General features: G+C 46.6%; 1 protein-coding gene and 1 pseudogene across 3 annotated transcripts in view; both read left to right on the forward strand.

Annotated features, from left to right (window-relative positions):
- Myo1e (myosin IE) overlaps positions 1-23,415 on the forward strand; it is a 188,605-nt gene that overhangs the window by 135,907 nt on the left and 29,283 nt on the right. For all 3 annotated transcript variants that reach the window (XM_050125645.1, XM_050125638.1, XM_050125653.1), the window contains exons 13-19: positions 84-170; positions 773-940; positions 1,802-1,887; positions 5,950-6,031; positions 13,032-13,138; positions 19,026-19,124; positions 22,301-22,445. In XM_050125645.1, coding sequence (XP_049981602.1) covers positions 84-170; positions 773-940; positions 1,802-1,887; positions 5,950-6,031; positions 13,032-13,138; positions 19,026-19,124; positions 22,301-22,445 — 774 coding nt within the window. The remainder of the gene's footprint in view (positions 1-83; positions 171-772; positions 941-1,801; positions 1,888-5,949; positions 6,032-13,031; positions 13,139-19,025; positions 19,125-22,300; positions 22,446-23,415) is intronic.
- On the forward strand, positions 2,640-3,412 carry LOC126490785 (40S ribosomal protein SA-like; annotated as a pseudogene).

Raw genomic sequence — 23,415 nt, forward strand, 5'->3', positions numbered from 1 at the left:
ATGGGAAAGTTTTAATGTGTGTGAGAGGGACCCAGGTTCTCTTTCACGGTGATTTACGCAAGCTTCTAATTTCTGTCATCCAGGAAGAATACGTTCAGGAGGGAATAAGGTGGACGCCCATTGAATACTTCAATAATAAAATCGTGTGTGACCTCATAGAGAGCAAAGTCGTAAGTACTAGTCCGTGGTCCCCTTCACTGACCTACCCTTCAGTGAGTTTTCATGCTCCATGCCCGGTGTCCATTGCTTCTCAGCTGACAAGGAGACCACCCTTGAGCAGAATCTTAACAGTAGCATTAGTAATGTGCAAATGTGTGGTGTAAATAAAATAATAGGCTTTCATTATGACAATAATGAAGAATGTGTACAAAATGCCAAGTTGCACATGGAAGTTGTTCCCGAATTCTGGAAGATAGCTCTTCGTTGTATGACATAGCAAATGAGGAGCCATAAAAAGGATCCCACCTTCCAGCCCCATCATGCAGCCACATACACAGGATTATATATACACACATACACACACACACAAAAAAAAATAAAGTCCTATAGGGAGCTAGCTATCTTCCTGGAAATAAGTTTCCTCCATCTTTAGGTCCGAATGGTAAAACCTCCTTTGCTGATGTGTTAAGCACATTCTTCCTGGAAGGAAGTGCTGATGATCAAGATGGCATCCGGGTCTCGGGAGCAGTCTCCTGGCTTAAGAAGTGACCCCATAGGTATTGTGTGTTTGGAGAGGTCAGTGACCTGGGCCTTGCCTTCTCGGTCTCTCCAGAACCCTCCTGGAATCATGAGTATTCTGGATGACGTGTGTGCCACCATGCATGCTGTGGGTGAGGGCGCCGACCAGACACTGCTCCAGAAGCTCCAGATGCAGATCGGGAGCCACGAGCACTTCAACAGCTGGAACCAAGGCTTCATCATTCACCACTATGCTGGGAAGGTAAGACCCAAGACCACTAATCAGTGGGCCAGGATCTGTCCATTTTACAGGCTCCCCAGTTTGAGCCTTTAGGGGTGGGATTTGTTTTCCCATGAACCAATAGAGATCTATGCTATTTATTTACCCAACAAATAGGACCTTTAAGGAATTTGAAGAGTTAAAACAAAGTACTGCCTACAGGGCTGCTTCTTTTAAAAGCACAGATCTGCTGTGTACCGCAGCTGCCGAAGCAATAGACTTTTGTCCTGACAGTTGCAACCACAAACTTGCCTTCCTCTGCTTTCCCGTGGGCACTGGGACTGACTTTAATGTTTTTCCTCACAAAGTGAGTAAGTAGGTACCTACAGGGTACACAACCTTGTAGGGTCCTAATAGAATTTGGGGCATGGCTGTTGGATGCTTCCTGGTCCTATGGAACTCCACGGATAAAATCTTTCCTCCCAGCTTGTCTCTTGTTTATCACGGTCCCTGAGCATCGAGTTCAGGGCAGATGGGCACAGCTCTGATGCGGCTTCTAAGAGCAATTACCAAGTTTCAGTTGGCATACTTGATGAGTGAGCACGAGGCTCCCTTTTTCTTCCCTTGGTCAGAACTTGGGAAAAATAACTTTGTGTATTGCTCAGATATGCTTAGGGGTCCACACACAGATCATCTGGGGACCAGATCTTCATCACCCACCTTTAGGTCATGGTCATCTAAGCCAGCGGATAGCCTTTAGGTAACGACAGCACCAAGTGTGGACCGTGGAGGCTACAGCTAGAAACGTCTGCCTTCCACCGAGGAGAGCCATACCCATGGAAGGATATGTTTAGCCAAAGACATGTGTAGGATAAAATTTGACTTCTTCCCGTTCTTGGCCAGGTTTCCTATGACATGGATGGCTTCTGTGAAAGGAACCGAGACGTGCTTTTCATGGATCTGATTGAACTCATGCAGAGCAGTGAGCTGTAAGTGTCCTCTGTCGGCTTCACGGGCACGTGGTACACTTTGGTTTCGTTGTTGTTGCTGTTCTGGTTTTGTTTTCATGTATGTGGGCGTTTTGCCTGCTTGTGTGTCTGTGTACCATGTGTGTGCCTGGTACGCACAGAGGACAGAAGAGGGCCTCAGATCCCCTGGAACTGGAGTTACAGATCGTTTGTGGGCCTCCGTGGGGGTGCTGGGAACTGAACCCACTTCCTCCAGAAGAGCAGCCAGCGCTCTCAACCTCCCCGTCCCATGCCATCACAAAGCAGTGATGGTATTGTTTCAGTGTGCAAACCAGAGTGGGATTGGCGTGCTAACACCTGGCTCCTTTAGACTGGTTGAGTCTGGTTTATAATTTGTCTGTTTTCTTAAAGGGGCTTCTCTCCTTCCAGTCTTCATCTCTCCCTTCTGTCCTAATATATCCTCCCCTCAAGTGCCATCTGTATGTCTGTCTCCATCATCTTCAACACTGTTAGGAGGGAGAGGCGGCCATACTGATACCAGCCTGGAAGAGCTATTTCTTATCAACAAGGGTAGAAGAATCTATTTCTAGGACGCTTTGCCCTTGGCACATAGCCAAATGATTTTCCACGGCCACTCCATTTTTGAAGGTGGCTAATGAGCCTGAATTGCTGAAGCAATTGGAGACAGAGAAGTCTAGGAGGAACTTGCCCCTGCTCTCCAGGGAGGGATCCCTGTAGCTCTGTTTTTGATTCCTATTGTAACGTAAAGGGAGATGCACAGAGTGTCTGGAGCCCTTGATGTCCTGCAGATGTAGGAGAAGGATGTCCTCACATTCCTTGCCACAGGACCATACTTAGGTGGCACCACCCTTGATCTCCAGCTGGAACAACACATCTACAAAAGAAAACAGTGGTGGTGTCTCCATCAAGAGCCTGAAGAGGGCCTGGAAGGAGCTGCTGCTGGCAGCTCAAGCCTTTGTTGCCACCAAGAACAGCACTGAGGTCAGCATCATCTCCAGGGACAGTGGCCAGAGAGCTGTGCTGACATTTGGCTGCCCCTGGAGCCACTCGAGTTGCTGGCTGCTTCATGCCTGGAACATTCACAAACCATATCCAAGCAGCCTTCAGGGAGCTGTGGCTGCTGGTGGTGGCTGGCCACAGGATTGGCGTTCAGCCCCTCACAGAGACATCATATATCTACCAGTCTACCATGGCTATGTATAACACAGATTCTGTTCTGTGCTACGGGGACATTTCCACCCTGTGCTACAACAGGGTGCTCACCCAGTGGGTCTGTGTAGACGCTGACCTGGGAAGGTCTGAGTCTCGTGTGACACCATCTCCCACGAGTGCCCGCCCACTGGAGGTCGTGCTTCTGTAGAGACCCTGACAAGATGGAGAAGGTGCTTGCTGAAAAGGATGAGACCAAGGAGGAATTGCAGGGTGAACGGACCAACTGCTGAGTCACTGGTCTGAGGGTGTGTAGGTAACCACTGTAGCTGTCCATCAGTTTCCTACGGACCACTGAGGACTGGTCTGCAGCTGCCATTGCTCGGCCACTTAATGGGCTGGAACGGTGGCCACAAGCCAGTCTCCAAGATACTTGAGCCAAATGAAAAGGTGGATGGAAATAATGTTTCGAAAAGAAAAGAAAACCAACCCTAGGAGGAGCCTCTACCGTAGAACGGATGCAAGCATTCATTTTATTATTCATTTTGGAGGTGGTGTCTCCCAGGCTGACTTTGAAATCCTGTCTTCCTGCCTTCACCTCCAGAGTACTGGGATTACACACTCCAGCATGTGATGGCTGGGTTGACTCCGGGACTTCCTACATGCTAGGCACACAGTCAACTAACGGGACTGCATCCCCAGCCAGGGATAACTACTTTTAAGCAACAGCAACAATTGCAGCAGCTTTCTGATAACTGCAATGAAAGCAAAACAGGGCTTCTTTTCCTAGCCCCAGTGAGGAGCTATTCTTGCTTCATTTAAATGTCTCCCCCAAAGTCCCAATATCCTCCCCCATGCTGGTGCTCCACCACCATCCTCCCCCACGCTGATGCTCTGCCACCATCCCCCCCCCATGCTGGTGTTCTGTCACCATCCCCCCCATGCTGGTTTCTGTTAACATCCTCCCCATGGTGGTGCTCCGCCACCATCCTCCCTCGCTCTGGTGCTCCACCACCATCCTTTGCCAGAGCTTCTTCACACTCACTCTTGAGATGTCACATTTCTCTTCATTCAAAATGCGTAACCTCGATGTGCTGTCCTCTAAGAAGGTTACGGAAGCTGCGAGTCCCGGCTTGTGGGTTTTGTGGCAGCCAGGTGAAAGCCTCTTACTTTCAGAGGTGGTTTTTAATTATTAAAACTCCTGTCAAGTTCAAGAGAAATTGATGAGCCCACATAAACTCCTGTCATCTGGACACAGCATATTGTTTTGTAATGTGATTGCTGTAAAAGTCCATGGTGGTTATGTGTCTGGCCGGGTCAGCAGTAGACGGCTGGGAAACTTCCCGGAAATTTCTAAAGACCCAAAGGTTACTCAAGGGGCAGTGGATTTGAGTTAGCATATCCAACTGTCAACTTATGTGGGCCACTTCATTCGCTGAGCCAGTTAGGAGACATTTATTGAGCTATGGTTCAGACACCAGGCACATCAAAGTAACTAGACATGTCCCCACCCTGTGTGCCTGTTGGGTACTCGGTTAGAGTTATCAAGGGAATTTATATTCAGCAGACAAAGGCTCGGTGACTTGTGACTGCAGCACGTGAAACTGCTCCTACTCAAAGGCCGTTTGTCACGGGAGTGGGACCAGTGTTGCTAGCTGGCCTCTAGCAAGCAGGAGCCACTCAGTAGGCCTGGGGATATGGCTTGGTTGGTACTGTGCTTGCTTAGCATACTCAGCTCCCTGGGCTTGTTCCCTAGCCCCTCATAAAACCTGGTGTAGGGGCAAAGGACTGTAATCCCAGTGTAAGCGGACTTTTCTTTGGACCACCAGCTCCCAAATAATGACATGGAGACTTGTTAGTAATTATGAAAGCTTGGCCTTAGCTTAGGCTTGACCCACTAGCTCTTATAACTGAAATTAACCCAATTTTTATTAATCTACATTCTACCACGTGGCTTTTACCTCTCTCCCATTCTGCTTGTTCTGCATCTCCATGGTATCTCCTGCGCACCTCCATCATCCTCTTCCTCTCTCTGCCCAGAAGTGCCATCTATCTCTCCTGCCTAGCTATTGACTGCTCAGCTTTTTATTACACCAATCACAGCAATACCTCGTCACAGTGTACAAAAATCCTACAATTCACTTGGGAAACAGAAACGGGAGGACCAGGAAGTCAAGGTCATCCTGGGCTACGTGGGACTTCAAGATCAGCCTGGACTACATAAAACCATACCTCAAAAATAGACAAACAGGGGCTGGAGAGATGGTTCAGAGGTCCTGAGTTCAATTCCCAGCACCCACATGATGGCTCACAGCCATCTATGGTAGGATCTAATGTTCTCTTCTAGCAAAAAGGTGTACATTCAGATAGAGCACAATATACATAAATAAAAAAAGGAAATATGAAAAAAATCAAAAAAAAAAGGAAATATGTTTTTTTAACCAAGCAAACGAAGATCCTAAGATGTGTAGGACACTCCCCATTAATCCCCATCAAAGAATTATCCAGGGGCGACACTCAACCGTAATCAGATTTGGAAATGGGTTCTCGCAAGCAGAGCAGCATGAACCTCCCAGCTCACACCATCCACAGGGCTCCAGTCTAGCTAACTTGTCTTCATAAATGCATCCTGTCTTCCTCCTCCTCTGCTGTGCTGTCCTCACGGTTGCCCTCAGTTCCAGAGGCCAGGATGTTCCAAACTTATTTCTCTGTTTGAGACTGTGATGTGCTTCTATCTTACAGTTCTTTCTCTGGTGTTTTCTGTCTGGGGTTCAGTTGCCCAAGCTGCATCTTGCAGGCTTGCACTGTAAGTCACATGGTTTTTCTGTGGCCAACGTTAGATGCTTTTGGACAGCACATCCAGCCCCCACAGAACTGAGAGATTGCTGATCCATCCTCTTTCTCATTTTCCAGGCCTTTTATACAATCTTTATTTCCTGAAAACCTGCAAGCCGACAAGAAAGGCCGCCCAACGACCGCAGGAAGCAAAATAAAGGTTGGTTCTATTCTGGGAAAGGTTTGGATCCCTCTAAGAGCTGGAGTTGTCTAGCAGGCAGGAACTGTGTGTGCTAGGGCAATACGGCCAGCATAGTGTAGGGGTATGGTCACAGATATGCCCAGAAGATAGGCTACTTGCCAAAAAAGGGGGGGGGAAGGGGAGGAAAGTCACAGGATATAGCTGAATTTGACTTGGCCATCCTGGTCCCCGGTTGTCTATTAAGTATCTCATGGCTTAATGGGCAGCATGTAATAATCGGTGCTTTTACAGAGGAACTGGCTTTAAAATGAATCTGGAAGGATTTATGTTAAACTATCAGGAATTTTGTGGTTCAGAATCATGTTCTGGATATTGATGGTGCTTTTCCAGGACAAGCCCTCGAGGCATGCCAAGTATGAAACTTGCCAGAAACCCCAGTTCATCTTTAGGGGCGATTTACGCATCCCTCCTCCCTGGGTCTTACAGGCTTCTCTGCGCTGGGAAGTGCAGACTCATCTGGCTGTCTGGTGGCAGCAATGCTAAAATTCTGTGGATGGTGAAGAGTCAAGGACACTTTATCTTATGACGCTGACAACTATTTGCTGAACTTTCTAAAGATAATACCAGTTCAGAACATTTTTCAGAGCTGGAAATGATTGTGGCTTTGTTGGTACAGGACTTGTCTAGAGTATACAAATCCCTATCTTTTGGGTCCACCCCTAAAAATCCATAAAACTAGGCATGGTGGTGCATGCCTATAATCCCAGCCCTGGCAAGGTAGATGCAGGACCACCAGAAGTTCAAGGTCATCTCTTGGCTATATAGTAAATTCAAGACAGGTCTGGGCTATCTGAGACCCTATCTCAAAAAATAAAGAAAAAAATGTTTATCTACACATATGAATATATACATACATATATATGTATATATTAAATGATTTAAATATGTCTCCAGTTTAATAATCAAAGAGATCAAGTGACTAATATTTGGCATTTGGGGTTTAGTCCCCTGTAACTTTACTGTCTACGTTATCACCAACCTTTGTTTTAAATTCTCAGCATCTGGGACAAGAGAAATGACTCAGTGGTTAAAAGCACTGTCTGCTCTTACACAGGTTCAGATCCCAGAACCCACACTGCAGCTCAGAACCATCTGCAACTCCAGTTTCAGGGGATCAGAGGTCCCTCTTCTGACTTCTTATTGGCTCCTACACACACGGTACACATAAACTCACACAGGCACATGTACCCATAAAAATACCTAACTAAGCTGGGCAGTGGTGGCGCACGCCTTTAATCCCAGCACTTGGGAAGGCAGAGGCAGGCGGATCTCTGTGAGTTCGAGACCAGCCTGGTCTACAAGAGCTAGTTCCAGGACAGGCTCCAAAACCACAGAGAAACCCTGTCTCGAAAAACCAAAAAAAAAAAGCAAAAAATAAAAAATACCTAACTAATTAATTTAAAAGTTCTCAGTGCCAGGCGGTGGTAGCGCACGTCTTTAATCTCAGCACTCAGGAGGCAGAGGCAGATGGATCTCTGTGAGTTCGAGGTCAGCCTAATCTACAAGAGCTAGTTCTAGGACCGGCACCAAAGCTACAGAGAATCCAGGTCTCAAAAGACAAAACAAAAACAAACAAACAAACAAAAAAGTTCTCAGCACTTCTTACTTATCTGCAAGGTGGAGACTGTAGCACTAAAGCCCAAGTGTTGCCTTGATGGTTAGATCCAGTCACCCATAGTCAGTGTCTGCATCCTTACATTCCTGCCTACCAGTGTGCTCCCTCTTCCTTGCCCATGCCCTCGTCTCTGCTTACTGCTGTGGGTGGTTTGTTTTCTTTCTTTTTGCACATGCTCCTTCCTTGCCCTAGGCTTCTGCTCACCCTCCTTCACTCCATCTTCCATTCCATGGTGCCCTTCAGCTTGTGCCTTCCTGATTGACACCAGTGTCACAGACGCCATGGTTGTGACCGCACTGCCCTCGGCCCTTTCGCTTCCGACTCTTTCATGGATGAAGCCTGTCTTTCCAGATCTTGATAACCTTCCTGGGGACAGAAACACTGGCTTCAGTAAAGGACACGGTTCCATAAGAGGACCTTTTACGTTTTGTGGCTGAAGTCAGACGTGAGATGTTAGTGCGGTTGTTGACTGTTGTTTTCAGAATGGAATATCTGGACTATCTAGATGGATCAAGAAATGGTATTTGAGCCCCAGCAGCATAAACAACAGCTAGGTCATTCTAAGCCGCTCCAGCTGAGTTAGCACACAGGCAGGATCCCAGTGCTTAGGCAGTAGAGGCAGGAGGATTACAAGTCTGAGTCACAGGAAGGTGCTGGGGGATTGTGTAGTCTCACCAGGTGTGGGACTAAGGCAAGAGGGTCATGGGTCATGAGTTCCATGCTAGTCTGGTTGAAAAATGGGACTGTCCCAAAGAAACAAAGATGAAATCTTGTCATATTCTTCAAACTTTTGGACTCAAGCCAGCCTCCTGCATCAGTCATCTGAACAGAAGACACCACAGACAAACAATACCATGTCCACATGGCAGGCTGAGTTTGGTTTTTTTGTTTGTTTTTTTGTTTTGTTTTGCTTTAAGGCAGGGTTTCTCTGTCCTGGAACTAGCTCTTGTAGACCAGGTTGGCCTCAAACTCACAGAGATCCACCTGCCTCTGCCTCCCGAGTGCTGGGATTAAAGGAGTGTGCCACCACCACCCGGCTAAGGCAGGCTGAGTTTTGAGCTGGTAGGCAGAGCCCTCTCAGTTATAGGGACATCATGTCCTTAAGGCTTTACTGGATTTTCTAAGGCTTTACTGGATTTGGGTCTCTGGGACAGAGAGCTGAGGGCAGACAACAGATGTGATTTTCCTGAGGCCCAGATGCTAACATCTGCATGAAGTTCTGACTCATGCCTTAGCCTGAAGGACCCGGATGAGGACAAGCTCTGGGCTGGAAACTCTAGTCATGAGACTGTCACGTTCAGATCCAAGGGCTCAGATCCCCCAAGGTCACAGTGACTCATTTTCAAGTGGTCTGGAATATACCTCATGAATGGGGATGGAGGCCTCTTACTTCTCCTTTGAAGGCCGCTTGCTTCCTTTCTTCATGTTCGTGTGTAGTTTAAAAAGTTACTGTCTTTCTGGACTGTACACAGAATGTTTAGAAAACCACATTTGGGGCCTTTGTCTAGGGAGATTAGCCTGAAGTTTGGTTATCTAAAGGGATATATACAATTCTACTTGTATACTTAGCCAAATCCCACACTCTCTGATGGATCCTGTGATCGAGGTCTGCCTGGTGATCTACAGTAATGAAAGTCTAGTTTATATGCCCTCCCGAAACATCACTGAGGGATGCATAGCCATGGCCCAGTCCCTTGTCCCTTCCGTATATATACCATTTGGCAGATATGTCCCAAGAGTATATTGAAAGGGACTCCAGGTTTCTGGACAGAAAATTTTATATTGAAAGTAGTTTTAGTATTGCACATTTTATTGTTTTAATCATTTGAAAATAAAAACTGATCTACAGGAGTTAATTAGAATTGTCATTTGATGGACACTCCCATCAAGTTACTGAAGCAAAAAATATATTGCGTTTCTGAAGCTGGAGAGATCTCTCAGCAGAGCGGGTTGGTTGGTCCCTGGCATCCACATGGTGGCTCACAACCGTCTGTAACTTCAGTCCCAGGGGAATCCAACTCCCTCTTCTCGCCACCAAGGGCACTTCCACATGAACACATGCCAGCAAAACATGCACTTGCGTACAATAAAAACACATCTTATAAATAAAACCATATTACATTTAATAATGCTTGATTTTGAGGCTCCCTTCAATGATATGTTGTGATTGGAAGAGGCCAGTATTGAGATCAGAGTGAAGGTTTGATTCGAGACAGGGCAGACTCAAGCTCCCAGTGAGTGCGGGTAGACACACGAGGCATTACCTGAGTGAACCTGGAGCCGAGAGTGGGAGATGGCAAACAATACCATCCTGCACTGCGGCATATGCTCCTGCCTTTAAGACATCAGAGGCTTTCTAGCATCATCCACCTGTGTGGGCTGCCGCTGGAGGAGCTCAAGCCTAGAAACATGGGCAGACCCATGGTGTACCGCCTCTTACACAACAGAACCAGGAGCACCGAGATTCTCCCCGCTACCCATCTTGTTTTTGTAATTTGGTTCCCGCTTCTGTTGAATAATGCTGGGACCTCTTTATCTAGCCAACGCATGCTTGGCTGGAGTCAGAACTAATCCAGTTTGCTTCCTAGTCACCTCACGGGACACCAAGTCATGTCACGGGACATTGAAATGTAGGCTGTCCTGTCCGTGTTTTCCCAGTCAATCCCTTTGCTGCCACACTGCACTATTCTGTATCACTCATAGGAAGGCAAAAGAGCATTGTGGGTAAGAAACATGGACTTGGTTGCAAGTCTCATCTTTGTGAAGTACAAATTGTGTTGTCCCAAGGAATCTTTTGTCCTGTAAAGCTTGGTATTCTCATTTGAAAAAGCAAAAGTAGGAGCAGTCATGACCCCTCCCCCGGGATTGTTGTGACTATTGTAAGAATTACATCAGGGGACACGTGAAGTGACCCTGCCGTCTCTGGGTACGTCCCTTAGGCTGCAGTACAAAGGAAGTCTGCCGCTACCTACTTAGGGCTGAATAGCAGTAAATAAAAATTAGTATCAAAAACTGAAAGCAAACTAGAAATTTGGAGACTTAGAAACGAAGAGTTGGGTGTGGTGGTACTCAGAGGCAGAAGCAGGGAGAGCTCTGTAATTTTGAAGCCAACCTAGTCTGTATGGTAAGTTCCAAAATGCCAGGGCTCTATACAGAGACCCTATTTTAAAAAAAAGAAAGGAAGGAAGGAAGGAAGGAAGGAAGGAAGGAAGGAAGGAAGGAAGGAAGGAAGGGAAAAGAAAAGAAAAGAAAAGAAAAGAAAAGAAAAGAAAAGAAAAGAAAAGAAAAGAAAAGAAAAGAAAAGAAAGGTTAGGATTGGAGAGATGGCTCAGCAAGTTAAGAGCACTGGCTGGAGGACCCAGCTTTGAATCCCAGCACCTACATGTTGGGTGACTCACAACAAGAGGGCAACTCCAGGGGAGCCAATGCCCTCTTCTGACCTCCATGGGCACCATGCATGCACATGGCGCACACACATACCTGCATGCAAAACACTCAACACACATAGCGTAAATAACTAGAACTTTAAGAGCTTTGCTCAGAGAGACCCCGTAGTCCCTCCCTGTGGACTTCACCTGGCGTACAGCTGAGATCATCAGATTTGTTTCCAAATGGCTTTTTATCAGCAAAGAAGGTAGAAGGCAATTTCCTTTGTGGTCAGAGTCCTTACTACCATGGGGCAACCTGTCTATCCCATCCTCAATTCCAGGCAGCGCAAAGAATGCTGTTTTCTACGCGCTCACACAAGAGCACCATTCACTGATGAACATCCTCCTTTGCTACCCATCAGTTTTCTGAGGGTTTCAGATTCCCAAGTGCATGAAAATAGAGAAGCCCTAATTGCGAGCGGGTTGTCTCTCGTCAGCAGAGCCCTTCTGCTGACTGGGAATGGCTCCCTGGTTTCCTGGCAGGTCTTCCCACTATTTTCTTTTAGAGGTTTTTTTTTTTTTCTCTCTCTCTGCATGCTGACAATCTCAGAAGGAGAGTTTGCCTAAGTAGAGCATCATGGACCCCTAGGGAGTGCTCAGCTGTGCGCTGGAGTTGCTCATGTGAGCAGCTACTCCCATTTCTTCCACGTGTGCAATTCTCATGATCTGAAATACATCCTAAGCAGTTCCAGATTTGTTTATGTGGCCTTTTCTGCTTGAACTCAGTCCTGCTCTGGGTACCCAGGGCACGGTTAGTGACGGATGGTTTTACACAGACTCATTTTGCTGTGTGACGACTAAGTTCTATCCCACAAGGAAAGCGCAGGGAGCCTTCTGAGAGCCCTGTGGAGGGACAAAGCAAGGGGACACTGGATGAAACAGCATATGTGACATTAATGAACTATATATATCTTTAGTGAATTTCACTTTGTTTAGCTGTAAGTTTACATCCTTTTATTTATTAATAATAATAATTATTATTGGTGGTGGTGGTGGGGTGTGTGTGTGTGTGTGTGTGTGTGTGTGTGTGTGTGTGTGTGTGTATGCAGGTGCCCACAGATCCCTTGGAGCTGGAATTACAGGCAGTTGTGAACCACCCATTGTAGGAGACTAGGAACTGAACTCAGGTCCTCTGGAAGAGTAGCAAACTCTCGTAACTGCAGAGCCCTTTCTCCAACCTCTTCCTCATTTTAATAAAGAGATTCTTCATAGATGACACTATCAGGAAAGAGATTTGAGATTTCACCCCTACTCATAATTTTAAACAAATAAGCCAAAAAATAATAATAATTGTATCAAGAACCAGGCATAGTCAGGCATGACTATAATCCTAGCACTTAGGATGCTGAGGCAGGATAATCAGGACTTAAAGGTCATCCTTTAAGTTAGCGAGTTAAAATAGCTTAGGATGCCTGAGACCCTGTTTCAAAAACCAAAACACACACACACACACACACACACACACACACACACACACGTGTTTTTACAATGACCTCAGTCAGTACAAATTGACAACAGCATTATTTCTGATGAAAAGAGTCACATGTGAAGATTTACAGGCATATGTACATATATGTGTTTACATATATGTACATGTGTATATCTGTGTGTACACGTGTACATACACGCATGCATATATGTACATATATCTATAGCTTTTATTTATCAACTGTACTAAAACTGCCTAATGGTTTTCAGTGTTCAATTTTCCAACTCCTAGGTGTGATAAAAATCATCATAAAAGTCAGCAGAACCTCAAGGCTCTTCAGGATACCTAGCTCAGGCACAGCAAGCAGACCCATGAGGATTTGTTTCTAGCTATGTGCTCCCATGCTAGAGTCCTGCAGGTTTGGTTTGGTAGCTCATCCGCCGCAGAGAGTTCCTCATCTCTAACTGCCCTTATCCTTCCCACTAGAAACAAGCCAATGACCTCGTGAGCACCCTAATGAAATGTACACCCCACTACATCCGCTGCATAAAACCAAATGAAACTAAGAAGCCCAAAGACTGGGAGGAGAGCAGGTATGTCATAAGGAGACTAGGAGAGGGCGGGGCGTCTGAGGTGAGCGAGCATGCATGACCTCCCCCTCAGGTGAACCAACCTCTGTCTAAAGAGAAGGCATGCGTGCTTGGGACTTCCTGTCTCTGATTTTTAACATCTGTGTAATAGTTCACCTCGTCTTGTCTTTAACATGTTTGCAGTATCAGTCCATTCGGAATTAATTTACCATGTTGATCTTGGCTAGTTTGGAGGCTGGTGTTAAAAAAAAACCTTTGTACCGAAGAGTCACGATGGTCTTAAAAGTTAGTTCGAGGCTTTGTTTAGATGGTCAACATGTAGCCTGTGTAGGATGCTTGGCTCGGAGTCACAAGGGAAAGCCTGAGAAGTGGGGTAACGTGATCTGCCAGTGGCTCTAGCCTGTGAAGACCCTCGGACAGGCTAGAAGTCCTGAGCACTCCGTAGAAGAACAGAGTGAAGGAGGGATGAAGCCAGAGGCGATGGATGGACCATGGGTGCTCAGGTGCCCTGGTACCCGAAGAAGCCTGTGGCACCGTGGTATTTAGGAAGTGGCCCATGCAAGCTGAAGTGAGTTGACAGCTGTGGGTGTTGGCTGAGAAGATAAGATTCATCTCCAGGGGCTGGAGAGAAGGCTCTCCAGTTTACAACACTTGTTCTTGCAGAGGACCCAGGTTCAATTCCCAGCCTTAACGTGGTAGCTTACAGTCATCCTTAATGCCAGTGTCAGGGGATCTGACTCCCTCTCTGACCTTTCCAGGCACCGGGAATGCACATGATACATGCAGGCAGGCAGGCAAAACATTTGTGCACATTAAATAAAATAAATATTTAGAATATATTTTTGAAAGATTTGTCTTCAGCTGGGAAATCCAGGGACCGTTCCTATGAAGCCCGGTCTTACTGTCTGCTTGGAGCCTGGGAAGAAGTGAAGAATGACCTTAAGATGGGGTGATGATAACTACAGAGGGTACCCCCATTCTCTCACCACATCACTTGGTCACAGGCTACCGGGATGCCCTGTTCCTATCCTGGAGAAAAGAAAAGTGAGTTTTGCAAGGTGTTAAGTGACTAAGTGAAGAAAACAATGGGAAGAGACCAGGAGTAAAGAGAGCAGCTGCCAAGTGCAACCTCTGAGAGACAGGGTGGAGTCCCTTGCCCACGCTATCCTCAAACCCCAATCTCAACAATGACAGGTGGATGATTTGGTACCTGAGCCTCTGTAGAGGGGGGAAGGACAGACAGCAAACAGAAGACACACCCAGGCCCACCTCGGTTGGGTATCACCATCGGAAGAATGTTCTTTCATTCTTAACACTAGGGTGTGGGCTGGGATGCAGCTGAGTTGGAGTGGTTGTGGAGGATACAGAAGGCTTTGGTGAGGCTTTGCTCCCCCAACACTAAGTAAACCAGGCACGGTGAAGCAGGTGCGCCACCATGGCTGCAGTAGCTGCTGCTTTTGCTTCCTGTAATCCATGGTCGTATTGTGTAGCTCTGGATGGCCTGGACTCACTCTGTAAATCAGACTGGCCTCAGACTCACAGAGATTCACCTACCCCGAGCTCCCTGGCTCCTGAGTAATGGGATTACAACATGAGCCACCATGCCCAGCCTAACTTATTTTAAACATGACTTCTGGGGATCAAACTCTGGGCTAATGCTTGCAAGGCAAGCACCTGGAGTCTAAGTACCGCACTGGCATCCCATCTGGAGCTAGACCGGGGTTCAAAACTGTGCTCTGCAGCTCCCTGTGACTGGTCTGCATGAGACACTTTGTCTTCCACGTTGCCAGTCTGGCTCGTTTAAACAGAGGGTCTAGGATATAATGTCTGTCAGTGAGATCTCTGACGTGTACTGATATGTGCACAGACCACCCACTCACGTGTGCAAATACACGTGCTCGTGCACACAGCAGGGTGGTGTCATGGGCAACCTCGGAGAAAATGTGGGCGTCAGAAGTACCCCTCAGGGGTAGGTACCTAAGTCCACTCTTCCTTCATTGCAAACTCTCCCACTTTACTTCCCCACCTCTTTCCAAGAAATCATCTAAAATGAAAGCATTTTACCGGAAGCTAGAGAATTGGCTGAGCAGTTCAGAGCATGCGCTGCTCTCACAGGGGACCCGAGTTTGGTTCCCAGCAGCCTCTTCATCATGCACCTCACAACCACCCGTAACTCCAGCTCCGGGGAATCCCACACCTTTGGCCCCTGCAGGCACCTGCGCTCACCTGCACGTGGCCACATATAGACACACACAAGTACACAAAATTAAAAGTAATAAAAGTTAATCGAGGAAAATAAAACCACAGTTGCTTATTAATGAAGTACCACTCTCAACCTCAAAATAGTTGTGCTTACAGGCTTTCTTGTAAAGAAATTGTACAGTAGCTATTGCTTGAGCCTTTTTATATAAAAATTCTGAACCTGGTGGCATGTGCTTGTGATCCCAGCACTGGGGAGCCAGAGACAGGGAGACTTCCAAGGCTCACTGGCCAATGCAACTTAGTATAACTGGTGAACTCTAGGCCAATGAGAGTCACTGTCACAAAAGAGATAGATGGCTCTCTCTCTCTCTCTCTCTCTCTCTCTCTCTCTCTCTCTCTCTCTCTCTCTCTCTTTCTCTCTCTCTCTCCCCCCCCTCCCCGAACCTTTCTTTCCCCCGTATTTTTCCCCCTCTCCCATGACTGAAGTTCTTCACTGAATTTCAGCAGAGACTCAGTGAGCATCCACTTCATGGTTTGTGAAAGCTCAGGGTGCGAGCTGCTGATGTTGGTTCCCATTTCCAGCCGGACAGCTCCCCCATGGGTTTCCTCACAGATGGCCTCACTCCCTTGTGAGTATGGAGGGCTGAGTCGCTGTGGGAATTACATGCTCAATTGAAGTTCTTGGTGGAGAGGGTTACTCATTCCACAAGTTTATGAGGTATGGGGTTTTTCGTTTCCTGTTGAAATGTGTTTTTGTTTGGCTTCTGGCAGAGTGGCTGGCCTTGGATTCGGAATTGCTGCCCTCCCAGCTTTTGGCTTGCTTGAGGGAAGGAGGGAGGGAGTGAGGACAGTCCTGGGTGGCTCCTCCCATAGGGTGGAAACGGTGACCTGGGGGAACAGTTGGGACCAATGCCCACCAGCAGTGGCACTCTAGCAAAAACATCTTGGGTCCTTTGGTACCTTCGAGTTCTTTTACACATTACAGGATGTGCTAGACTGATTGTCATACAGCAGAAAATTTATGTAAGAAATTTCCTGGACCTTGATGCCACTTTAAGAAACTCTAGCTTGATTCAGGCTGGAGAGATGGCTCAGTGCACAGGCTGCTTGCTGAATTTAGGTCCCTACATCCACGTGAAAGCCGGGCCTATTGGTGTCCGTCTATAACCCTAGCAGGACGGCGCTGAGAAAGGAAGCTCCCAGAGGCTTGCCGGCCAGCCAGTCTAATCAGAATGACAAGCTCAGGGCTCACTTACTGCTCTTCCAGAGGACCAGAGTTCAGTTCCCAGCATCCATGACATGTGCTCACAGCCGTTCCAGAGGGCTCAATAAATAGCAAGCTCTGAATTCAGTGAGAGACCCTGTCTCCAAAAAGCTAAGGAGATGATTAACCCCTGGCCTCTTCATGCACCAGGATGGACAAGCATATTGTGTGTGGTACTCATGTGCCGCCTCACGTGTCAAGGTCAGAAGTCAACTTGTGGGAGTATAGTCTTTTCCTTCTATTATGTGGTCTCAGGAATCGAACTCCGGTCATCAGGCTTGGCAGCAGGTGCCTTACTCGCTGAGCAATCTCACCAGCTGTGAAGCAAGAACTTCACACAGAGAATATTCTTGCCTGTGTGATTCACAGGCAAGGCCTGTCTGGTGAATCCATATGTGATGTGTTGCCTGCCTGAGGCTTGGAGAGAAGCCAGTGTTTGTGAATAGTGCATTGAAAGCAGCAGACACCCAAAGTTGGCACTTTCGGACTGGAGAGATGGCTCAGCAATTATGAGCTCTCGCAGAGGACCCAGGATCAATCACCAACACCCAATTATAGGAGTTCTAGTGCCCTCTCCTGGCTTCCTTGGGTATTGCACACACACCATGCCCATACCATAACTGCAAGCAAATACTCATACATATAAATTGTGTTTGTCTATTTTTTAAAATAAAATGGCACTTCTGCATGTTTTTCTTACTAGAGAAAAAGGCAATAGTGATTTTGTATTTGGAGAAATGGGAAAGGAAAATTATTTTTCCAAGTCAGGTTTCTAGAGTGTCTAGAGTGTCTCTGCTTCTAATTCAAGGGAAATGTGCCTGTTGAATATCTGTCTTTTCATATAAACACTCGAAAGGTTGTTTGTCCTGGAGCTGAAGAGATGGCTCCGTGGTCAAAGTACTTGCTGTGCAAGCAGAAGAACTGGAGGTCTGCTTCCCAAAGCCAAAGTAAATGCCAGATGGGTGTGGCAGCCTGCTTGTGATTCCAGCCACGGAAGGCAGAGACAGGGGATGCTCAGAGCACCCGGCCAGAGAGGCCAGCCATGTCCACAGGCTCTGGGTTTAAGGAAAGGGTCATGCCTTGCTGAGTAAGGTAGAAGAGAGAGGATAATGTCCGACATCCACCTTGAGCAGCTACACGCTGCCGTGTACCATGTGCACCTGCATCCATGCACACATGAAAATGGAAACAAAGAGCTGTCCCTGAGGGAGCCAACTCTTGTGGCTGAGAAGAAAGTGGAACCCGGCTTGGAAAAACAGGACTAGAAATGAATCATGACTGGTGGGGACACTTGTCTATCATCCCTCTGTAGAGATGGGCGGGGTCTGCAGTGCACATGGCCGCCCGAAGCTAGACCCTTGGAAACACGCTAGGTGTTCACTATTCCTTAAAAACAAATAAACAAAAAACTAGTCGCACCAAAGAGACAGACACAGGCAGGTGGGTCTGTGTACAATCAAGACCAGCTACTCAGTAAGACATATAATTGGTTTTAGACCTTTTTTTTTTTTTTTTTTTTTTGAGATAGGGTTTCTTAGTAGCTATGGAGCCTGTCCTGGGACTTGCCCTGAACTCACAGAGATCCACCTGCCTCTGCCTCCCAAGTGCTGGGATTAAAGACTTGTGCCACCACTGCACTGTGATTTTAGATCATTCTTAACTTGGTCATTTGAAAAATCCTAGAAGTTCAGTCTCATTGAGTCTAAAATTGATATTAAACTTTAAAGATAAAAACAACTCTAACAGCGCTTAATCCAACAAGTTCTTTATTTTGTTTAAAAAAAAATTTTTCTTTGTAATCCAAATGTCAAGTGTATAGGACTTTATTTTTATTTTTGTCAATTATTTTTAGCATTACACTTATTTGTTTCTTTGAAGGGGGTACACATGAGTGCCAGGGCACATGGATGGAGGACAAAAAGACAACTTATGAGTCTCTCCTCCCTACCACATGGGCTCCAGAGACCAAACTCAGCGTAGCAGGCTTGGCAACAAATGTCTTTATCTGCTGAGCCATCTCACCAACCCCACTTCTTATTTTGAGACATGATCTATTCAGGATGGCCTTGAATTTTTCTGTGCTCAATGGATTGGATCCTCCTGCCTCCGTCTCTCAAGTAGCTAGGATTACAGGCACACAGTTTCATGTCTGACTTTGGGTTTGTAAAATAGGTTTGTGATGTCTTTTTGAATGATTGCAGTAGTTCATAATGTTTTCAGGTTAATATCATGCAGTTCAAAAGTTTAGCTTGGCCACTATTATTACAGGTCTTTTAAATATGTTTCCTGCAGCTTGATAGTAGGGGAAGTGGAGGATGATGGGGGAGGGGCAGGCGGGCAAGTGGAGGGTAGTTAAGAAAGCTGGGCGAGGTGGTAGGGGGACGGAATTTTCCAGTAACCTCCATGTTTCCGCTTCTGTTTTAGGGTAAAACACCAAGTAGAATACCTGGGTCTCAAAGAAAACATCCGCGTGAGAAGAGCCGGCTATGCTTATCGGCGAGTCTTCCAGAAGTTTCTACAGAGGTATCGGACAAGTTACTACCTCTGGATAACGGGATTTATTTTTTTGGTTCAAATTAGCTTATTTGTCCATTCAGAGCACATACTGAACAAATGTTAATGTAGTCACAGCGGCAGGCACCCATCACAACTCATTTCAGAGTATATGTTATTGCCCTGAAGAGAAGCCCTGCTCTCCGCAGTCATCATCTGTCCTCTGTCGCGCATCCGCTTTCCCGTCACCGTCAACTTGCCTAAGTCACATATACGCCCTCTGTGACTGGCTGTGACTGTGACACCGTGGTGTTTCCAAGATCCGTCGTGCGTCTACATCTTACTCTTGTTCCTTGGTGAATAATATTCTATTGTATGGATTTGCCACGTTTTACCTATTCATCCTTCAGTGGCTTCCATCTGGGGCCGATATGAATAACGCTGCTCTCGCGGCTCTTGCCTGAGCCTTGGCGAGGATGCGTGTTCCAGTTCTCGGATGTGGAACTAAGTGGGGCTGCTGAGTCATATGCCAATTCTGTGTCTAACTCGCGGAGTACCCGCCAGGCTGTTTTCCCAAGTGGGTGCACCATGGTGCATCTGCACCCACAGTATTTGAGGGTTCTATTTTATTCCATTTTATTTTATCCTGTGCCAACATATGCTAATATCTGACTAACCTTGCTAGTGGGTGTGAAATGGTAGCTCACTGTGGCTTTGATTTGCATTTCCCAGATGGCAGAGGATGTTCAAAACTCTTCATGAGTTTATTGGCCATTTATATTTCCTCTTTAGGGAAATTCTGTTCAGGTTCTTTGCCCCTCTTTTTGTTTTTAGGGCTTTTTTTGTCTTTTTATGAAAGCCATAATATAGAATATGTCACTGAGTTAATAAGTCTTCTGTGGAACAAACCACCGGGTACAAGAATTTATAATCGTGACATGGGAGCTGGCCCTGACCTGATGGATTAATAGTATGTAAACAACTGCAAGAAAATAGTTAGCCTAGGGGCCTGGAGAAATGGTTCAGCAGTTAAGAGCACTGGCCACTCTTCCAGAGGACCTGGGTTCAACTCCCAGCACCCACATGGCAGCTCACAACTGTAATTCCAGTTCCAGAGAATCTGGCATCCTCACACAGACATACATGCAGGCAAAAAACCAATGCACATAAAATAAAAATAAATAAATCTTTAAAAAATATTTAGCCTAAACAACTGCAAGAAAATATTTAGCCTACCTAAGAAATAAACTAGGGCATTTAATTTCAAACACTTTGTAGAATGCATGTTTAAAGTCTTTCTCTGTAGCCCTGGCTATGCTGGAACTTGCTATGTATACCAGGCTGGCCTTGAACTCACAGAGATCCTTATGCCTCTGACTCTTGAGTGCTGGGCTTAAAGGTATGGGCATCTATGCCTGGCTCATAATTAATTTCAAACTGATTTTTATATTCCCCTGAAAGTATATTTGACAGGACCATGTTTAAGTGGGCTCACTCTGTGTTACATGTTTCGAAAATGATAAATTTAGTGTTCTTAAAATATGAAATCATTCCAAATTCCCTGGTCTTTCTGATGAGTTGTTCTGTTTATTTAAGTTCCTTTAAGAAATAAGGTAATGGGAGCCAGATGGTGGTGGCACACGCCTTTCATCCTGGCACTCAGGAGGCAGAGACAGGCAGATGTCTGAGTTTGAGGCCAGCCTGGTCTATAGAGTGAGTTCCAAGATAGCCAGAGTTAAACAGAAAAACCTTGTCTCAGAAAAAAAAGAAAAAAGAGTTGTGGGACCATTGGGCATATAGTCAGTTGGCAGAGTGTTTGCCTAGCTTGCAGGAAGCCCTGGGTTCCATCTCTAGCATAACACAAAACCAGGTTTAGTGATGGCTGGAGAGATGGCTCAACAGTTAAGACCAGCACTTGCTCTTGCCGAGGACCCAAGTTTAGTGCCCAGCACACATGGTGGCGTCTCATAGTTGACTGTAACTCCTGTTCTAGGGGATCCAGTGCCCTTTTCTGGTCTCCTAGGGTACCAGGCACGCATGCAATACACATACATATGTGCAGGAAAATTATCTATGCTTACTTTAAAAATATATAAAGCAATCATAATAATAGGTCCACAGAAAAGTACAGGAAAGAAAAAATAAAAACAAAACCAAGACTGGGACTATATCTTGGCTGCCTTGTACAAAGTCCTGGATTCAATTCCCAGCACCATAAAAAAAATTAAAAGACATAAATATCTCTGTATGCAAAGACTGGGGCTGTAGAAATGGTTCAGAGGTTAACAGCACCCACTATTCTACCAGAGGACCAGAGTTCATATCCCAGAACCCGGCTCATGTGTACTTGTAATTTCACCGCCCAGGGCTCTGGCACACATGTGTTTTGACATGAGTGCTGGGAATCGGAACTGCTGAACCATCTAGCCAGCCATGCTTTTTACAAGATGGTTTCTCTGGCTGCCCCATGGCTTACCAAGTATGCTGCACTGGCCAACAAACCCCCAGGACCCTCCTGTCTCCTCCTCCCAGCGTGAGGGTCACAAGCGTGTACCACTATGCCTGACGTTTTCATGGGCTCTGAAGATTGAATGAACTCAGGTCCCCATGCTCACGTGACAATCATTTACCAACTGAGCCACCTCCCTAGCCCAGCTTTATAAAACTTTTCATGCTATTAAATGGCCTGAAATCTGCACAGATTAGGATTAAGAAGAAAAATAATATTTTGATTTGCCTGAAGTTTTTGAATATTTGTTATGGGAACCTCTAGGCAATGAGGGGAAAGGAACGTGGTTTTCCACCAGGGTGTGAACTCAGAAACACCAGGACAGGCCAGCAGTGGTGGCTCATATCTATAATCCCAGCACACAGGGGGCAGAGGCAGGCAGAGCTCTGTGAGTTCAAGACCAGAGCAAGTTCCAGAACAGCCAGGGCAACAGAGAGAAACCCTATCTCAAAAAAAAAAAAAAGAAAGAAAGAAAGAAAGAAAGAAAGAAATACCAGGATAGGGAGGGAGAGTCAGAAGTAACCATGAGACCAGGTGTGGAAGACCTTTCTAGTCATTGAGACGCGTCCCCTGTCATTGACTGGAGCTGAGGGACCCCAGCTGCAGAGCGACAGCCTTGCCTTCAAGGACCCTCTTGCCCCACCAGGAGCCCAGGAGCCACCCTAAGCATGACCCCTCTGCCCTCTTGCCCCCATAGGTACGCCATTCTGACCAAAGCCACTTGGCCTGTGTGGAGAGGAGATGAGAAGCAAGGGGTTCTGCATCTGCTGCAGTCGGTCAACATGGACAACGACCAGTTCCAGCTGGGGAGGAGTAAAGTGTTCATCAAAGCCCCAGAGTCTGTGAGTACCGGCTGCTGCCCCACCCCTCTCCTCCCGTCTTGCCTTTGCCAGCTGTCCTGCCACACAGCTGGACGCTAGTGCTCCTCCGCCTCATGCCTTTCTTTGCCTCCGCATCCCCAGCCTCCTCTACCAACCAGACTCACTTGTTTCCTGGCATGTGGTTATTGAATAAAATAGCACCAGTACGATGGCTTTCTTTCCTCTTCTTTCCTGCTCTGTGAGGGCCAGGTCATCTCCAAGGGCAAGGGCTCTGGCCAGTTAGGTTCCTTTTATGTACCAAAAACCTCTGACAGAAACTGCCCGAAGTTACAGTATTGGTATTTGTTCCATTGCTACAACAAAATGCACCCCCCCCCCCAAAAAAAGGAAAGGGTTAGTTTGGGTCATGGTTCCAGGGGATATGGTCCCCTGGAGAAGAGACGGTGTGAAGGCAGGAGCTTGAAGCAGCTAGTCACGGTGGGTATGTCCACAGCCAAAATGCAGGGAACAGTGAACGCTGGGACTTAGCTTGCTTTTTCCTTCCTATGTCATCTGAGAATTGAGCCCATGAAATGGTGTTACTCACATTAGGGTAGGTCTTCTCTTCCCTGTTGACCTACTCTAGATAACACCAACCCGCCCAGAGATTTGTTTCCATGGCTACTGTAAATCCCACCCAGTCAACAAGGTTAACAATCATCTCAGCTACAAATAATGTGTACTGCAAAGGGAGGTGTTTGTGCCATAAGGGAAGTTTGGGCAACTGTGTCCTCATCTCGGTTACACCAAACAGGCCAGTTACACGTGGGCTCGGGGTGGGAATCCCAGGATAGAGACTGGAAAACCAGAAGGAGCTGGGGAGTAACTGAGGGGACAAGAGAAGTGTCTGGACTATGGGACCCAGGCACCGGGTCAGCCATGCTTGCACATTTTTTGTCTGTCTGTCTGTTTGTTTTGTTGTTTTTCGAGACAGGGTTTCTCTGTAGCTTTG

Source organism: Alexandromys fortis, unplaced genomic scaffold (assembly GCF_014885135.2).
Source record: "Alexandromys fortis isolate MF-2015 unplaced genomic scaffold, M_Fortis_MF-2015_v1.1 scaffold_22, whole genome shotgun sequence".
In the NCBI taxonomy this organism is placed as follows: Eukaryota; Metazoa; Chordata; class Mammalia; order Rodentia; family Cricetidae; genus Alexandromys; species Alexandromys fortis.